Source organism: Lipophrys pholis, assembly GCF_963383615.2.
Source record: "Lipophrys pholis genome assembly, chromosome: 1".
Classification (NCBI taxonomy): Eukaryota; Metazoa; Chordata; class Actinopteri; order Blenniiformes; family Blenniidae; genus Lipophrys; species Lipophrys pholis.
In genome coordinates, this window is record NC_137635.1 from 43,316,393 (window position 1) to 43,322,392 (window position 6,000).

General features: G+C 38.9%; 1 protein-coding gene across 2 annotated transcripts in view; it reads left to right on the forward strand.

The window, feature by feature from the left end:
* Positions 1–5,764, forward strand: part of tep1 (telomerase-associated protein 1) — a 29,848-nt gene extending 24,084 nt beyond the window's left edge. For both annotated transcript variants that reach the window (XM_080466456.1, XM_080466457.1), the window contains exons 51-56: positions 138–281; positions 819–918; positions 1,222–2,485; positions 2,595–2,677; positions 3,565–3,669; positions 3,879–5,764. In XM_080466456.1, the coding sequence (XP_080322582.1) occupies positions 138–281; positions 819–918; positions 1,222–2,485; positions 2,595–2,677; positions 3,565–3,669; positions 3,879–3,998 (1,816 nt within the window). In that variant the 3' untranslated portion in view covers positions 3,999–5,764. The remainder of the gene's footprint in view (positions 1–137; positions 282–818; positions 919–1,221; positions 2,486–2,594; positions 2,678–3,564; positions 3,670–3,878) is intronic.
* The last annotated feature ends 236 nt before the right edge of the window (positions 5,765–6,000 follow it).

Below are 6,000 nucleotides of genomic sequence, written 5' to 3' on the forward strand. Positions count from 1 at the left end.
CCTGAATCTAATTGTAGACATAAAAGCTTGAAATGGAACTTTGAGCTGTGCTGAACCAATATAGTGCTGCTTGCAGAAAAAGTGCAGAATTAGGTCTTGCATCTCTGTTATGTTCTTTGTTCTGTGTTTACTTGCAGCCTGGTGAAGAGGATTTCCTACAAAGTGACGGAACAAGTGGTGCTCCTGCGGTACAACGTAGTACTGATTGGAGTGACCACCACTGGGAGAATATTTGATGTGGAATGTGATGGGAGTAACAAATGGTACCGTGAGATCAGAAAGTGAGTTGATATAAAAAAAACAAAAAAAAACAAAGCAACAGCTTGAAAGTCATAAAAAGCCTATTGTAGGGATTTCTTACTCATCAATATTGTAATTCAGTCACAACTTTTTGACACTGATTATTTTCCTGTTTATAAAAACATGTTAATTTTGTTTTAAAGAGTTGGTATGGGAGATTCAAATTACTAATTCAGTTTAAAGGAAAATGGAAATCCCAGAGAACTTGAGTATTGGAAGTGAAGATTGTGGGTAAATTACTTCATAAAAGAACATCATTTTAATAAAATCACCTCCCTTTCACTGCACGTCACACACAAATGAACAAATGCCTTAACTCTACATATTAATGAATGAATTTCAGCACCCAAACCATAACAATTCACTACAGTTAATAAATCCTTATTGCGCATTTGTCATATTAGTACCCATTTCGACTAAGTTCTAAGCATTTATTGAGTTTTGTTTCTTGTACATCCAGATTTTGTTATATTTTAAGACAACCTCAAAACACCACTGTGTATTTTTCCTATTTTAAGTTGGCAGAGCTCCATTCATGTCCATGGTGTAATCCACAATGACAAGAATAGTATGTGGTTGGTCGGCGAAAATGAAGGAAAAGTTAACATTGGCTTCATGGTGAGTTTTACTTTGACTTTCACTGCTTTACGTCACTGGTCAACATCAAAATAATAGTTTAATAATCACCACTGTGTTGAAGAAATGATTCCTATATTGCAAGGTTTCCTATGAGGATCAAGATTTTATCGCATGCATGAATAAAATGTCTGAAATTAGATTTGGAATCAGAGGCACATATTTTCATAGAGCTGAAGTTTCACATACGGAAATGATTCTGCTTTGTTGATGACAATCTTTTCTGAATCACCAAGTCCAAACTAAGCTGTTTTCACTGAAGCAAAACTTTGTCTTCTCTTGCAGTTCAACTTGGGCTCCAAAGCAAATCTCTCCTCAGCTTTCAGCTCAATCACCATGGATGAAGTGGAGAAGGATGATGAGGAGAAGGATGATGATGATGATGATGAGGAGAATGATGATGATGATGATGATGATGAGGAGGAGGAGGAGGACGGGGGGGAGGACGGGGAAGTGAAGTCGGATGAGAAGGAGGAGGAAAATGAGGCAAAGAAAGCGGAGGAAGATGAGGACGACGAGGCCATGGAGGATGAAGAACACAAGGAGGATAAGGAAGAGAAGCACGCACAAGTACAGAAAAAGGAGAAGAATGGAAAGAAAGTGGCGAGTCAGGAAGAGGAGGAAGACTTTGAGGATGAGGACTGGGAGGACGAGGAAGAGGATGAGGATTGCGAGGATGAAGAAGATGAGGAGGACGAGAGCATGGAGGATGAAGAACACAAGGAGGATAAGGAACAGAAGCACGCACAAGTACAGAAAAAGGAGAAGAGTGGAAAGAAAGTGGCGAGTCAGGAAGAGGAGGATGAGGAAGAGGAGATGGAGGAAGCTGAGGAAGAACAGGAAGAGGATGAGGACTGGGAGGATGAAGAAGATGAGGAGGATGAGGAGGACCTTGAGGTTGATGAAGAGGAGATGGAGGAAGCTGAAGAAGAAGAGGATGAGGACAGGGAGGATGAAGAACACAAGAAGGATGAGGAACAGAAGCACTCACAGCCCCAGGAAAAGGAGAAGAATGAAAAGAAAGTGGCGAGTCAGGAAGAGGAGGAGGACTTTGAGGATGCGGAAGAGGAGATGGAGGAAGCTGAGGAAGGACAGGAAGAGGAAGAGGACTGGGAGGATGATGACTGGGAGGATGAGGAGGCGGAGAAGGAAGAGGAAATAAAGAAGCAGGAAATGAAGGGACAGAAAAAACAGAAGAAGAATAAAAAGCAGCAGCAGAGCCAGAAGAAGAATAAAAAGCAGCAGCAGAGCCAGGAGGAGAAAGAGGAGGAGCAGCAGAGTCAGGAGGAGAAAGAGGAGGAGCAGCAGAGTCAGGAGGAGAAAGAGGAGGAGCAGCAGAGCCAGGAGGAGAAAGAGGAGGAGCAGCAGAGCCAGGGGGAGAAAGAGGAGGAGCAGCAGAGCCAGGGGGAGAAAGAAGAGGAGCAGCAGAGTCAGGAGAAGGGGAGTGAAGAGGAGAAGTGGAGTGAAGAGGAGGAGGAAGAAGATGAGGAGGAAGAGGAGGAGCTAAAGAAGAGGGAGGGCATCATAACTGCTATAACAAAGGACACAGGTATTTATCATTTAGTTTGTGGATTTAATTGATTAAGTATTTGTTCTCAGAAACATAACAACTGAGGGAAAACATATGATGCCTAATCTATTTCTTCTTTTTTTGTCAGAATTTGTGGTGTGTGGAGACATGAAGGGCAACATGTGGTTTAATCTGCCTCCTCAGCTTTTGTCCTGGAGCAAGAGAAAACCTGTAAGAAAAGAAAGATCAAATCCTGAAACTGAAAAAAAATGTATTTATAAGAAACCATGTCTGGGAAAAGCATTGTACAAATGAAAGTAGTGCAAGTTTTTTTTTGGAACATTCAGGAATGTGATATTTCAGTTAATTGTTTAGTTGGTTTATTACTTTTCAAAAAAAGATTAAGGTACATTTGTATAGATCATTACTAAAGTGAAAAGCACAGCGTATGCTCCCCATCCACTAAATGTTTTAGACTTTATGTAGGACTCCCAACTTCATCATCAAGTCGACCAAAAATTCTGAAATGCACAAAAGAAATTACTAATCACAAAATCTATTATTGATTATTAATTTGCATGATAAAAGCTGAAATAGACACGGGTGGGCTTTTCTATTTGAAACACGCCTGAACAATTCTAAAAGCATTGTTGGTGCAAACTTCCATCTCACCGTGCTGCAACCAGTCCTGAGTAACTACACTCAAAAATGTGAGTGTATATGTAAATTAGTGACGATGTTAATTTGAATGTGGAATCGTACGGAATAAACAAATTCACTTGGATTATTGCACAATACTCAGTTGAGATTTGCACCGAGAAATCACTGATACGCTGACGGCTGGACGTTTTTAATTCACGGAGACTAAACTGAGAAGGATTGAAGATAGTATGAGACCTCCATTATCAGGATATTTTGCAAAAAAATAAGTTCTTCAAAGAGGGGTCCTGCAAATATTCAAAATATTTTGGACGGTCTTCCAGAAATTCCGTTGGGAATTAGTCACAGCCCAGTGCTTTTTATTGCACAGATTACTTCCATGAAGTCGGATCTCCCAGCAAACAGAGAAAATGGTTGTAAATGATTGGCATCAACGGTGATGTTTCTTTTATTGTCAGGCTCATAATGACAAGATCACTCAGCTGAGACTGACTGACACCACCATCATCTCGGCTTCCCTCGACCGCACAGTGAAGCTGTGGGACCGCAACACCAAAAAACAGGTACTTAATAGTCCCAAAGGACGAAATGGGCTATTGTCCTAATGTACGACACACTGTGAGTGAAATGTGTGTAAATGAGAATGAGGTTCTATTACCTTTTCGGTCAATAGTCCAATTCAAATGAAATTAAAGTAGTTCTCTACTCAAGTTGCATATAAAAACAATACTTTAAAAAATAGTTGTGATCTATGTGTGAATTCTTCCTGCAGGTGGGCATGTTTGTGTGCGAAGGCCCGGTTCTGGCCTTGGAGGTGAATCCAGCAAAGCCCACTGAGCTGGTGTGCGGCGACGGAAACGGCCTGGTCTACGTTCTCTTCTGGAAAGAGTGACGCGCTCTGCACTACGCACTCAAGTCAAGATTCATTAACGATGCTTAAATGTTGCATTAACCTTGTATTAAAGGGGATGACACTTAAATGCTGCACTTATACCCTGTCGTGAGGGGAAAAGCACTTAAATTCTGCACTTAACCATGTAATAGAAGTAGAAATGCCTAAATGCTGAGCGAGCCAAAGAATATTGGGACTATTTTCTTTCTTATTGCTTTTGACAATGGCAACTTTGGTCTGAATGCTGCTAGGATGTTCACAAGGTTATATTCTGCGTCATGTTTACTTTCATAATCATTACATACTTGCCAAAGTATAAAGCCTAAAAAGAAGCCCAACATATGTTATCTTTGTAAGTTGTGTGATTTGAGTTAATTTACCTATTGAGACACGATAATCATTATTCAATAAAAACATTAAAGCATTACTTAGTCATTGTTTGAGTGTTTTTGATCAATTGCAATCATTCCATATTTTAATGAGCAGGGTTTGCTTGAACACATTGTTAAAGGAAATCGGACGTAACCCGAGTATATCACGTTTGTGTAAATTCCTTTGTTGCTATACACATTTACCATGAAGCACATTACGATCATTATGTTATGAAGGCTTTGAAGAACGGTTCTAGACTACATCAAGCTCAAATTTGGTATTTTTAAAACAGCTACAGATATATAAAAGCCCTCTCATAAGGCACAAATTGTCCCCATATCATCTTGTTTGTGGTGATTTTATATGTATTAGACTTTTGTGTGTGTGGTTGTGTATCACCATGTTTTGGATTATTTGTGTTTTTGATTTAAAAAAATAATTTTGTAGACTGTGGTTAATTTCATAATTTATTTTGGTGGTAGAATGTTTTTTGTGGGTGTTCTTTTGCAAGTAGTCATCTTGCATCATTTTGTTTCACTGGGTTTATTTGGTAAATATTGTTCAAATCTATTTGTTGTCATCATTGTGTCCCTGTAAAGTGTAAACAATGTCCACCCCTCCTTTCTTCTTTTTATTTAAGACCGTTATTATTTACTAGTGCAATGGCATAGTAATTGCTGCCATCTGCTGTTCAATTTCAGGTTTTAGTGTTGTGATACTTTATTCCTAGTGGAGAAATTATTTCTATACAACATTCTTTTAATTGAAAAATTGCTGTTAATGTCTATTCACAATCAAGACTGCTATACCTACCTTGGGTCACAAGGTCCTGGAGCAGATCCCAGTGATTATGAATAAAGACCGGGTACACGCTGGACAGGTCACCAGATCAACGTTCGTACATGCAGAGAATCCCGAAGAGCTGAGATGATCGTACTAACCGCACTATACCCAAGGTCATCCTGTATGGTAGTAGTCTCTTACGAGTAAGTTTTGACCCACAGGTTATATGTTTGAAACCCCTTTTACATCCTTTGCAAGATTTTGGATGGAGGAAATATGCGTTATTGACTTTACTTTCTTTAAGACAAAATATCTTTTATAGAAACCAAAAACAGAGTTGGTTAAGTACTCGCATTAAACAGAAATACACATTCTTGTGTAAAAGAGCTACCTTAAAAGTCTTTCTTGAACTTCTCTATATAAGTAAAAGTGCAGGTTCTGAAATGTGAAAGTGGTGATGTGTTCAACTTATTGTAAGACTGTGTTTCAGACATACTACCTTTTTTCTTTTGTAGTGCAGAGAATACGTGATGAAAATGTTTATATTTTCATAAAACCAAACAATTGTGATGGAAACAGACTTCAATCTCAATAAAGGGAATTCTAATGGTATTTTCTGCTGTAAAATACAGTGAAATGTCCACCCAAAAAACTGTATTATTATGCATGTTTTTACAAACTCACCCTGACGGCATGGCTTTGGGACCAATGATAGTTTGCTGTCTTTCATGGCAGCATCACTGATATATCAGCTCAGGTCCTGGGTGTTGTGTCAGCTACTCTTGAGAAATTTCTTTTAAAAAAAAGAATCAATGTTTTCTTTGAAATTTTTACAATTCTCTTGGTG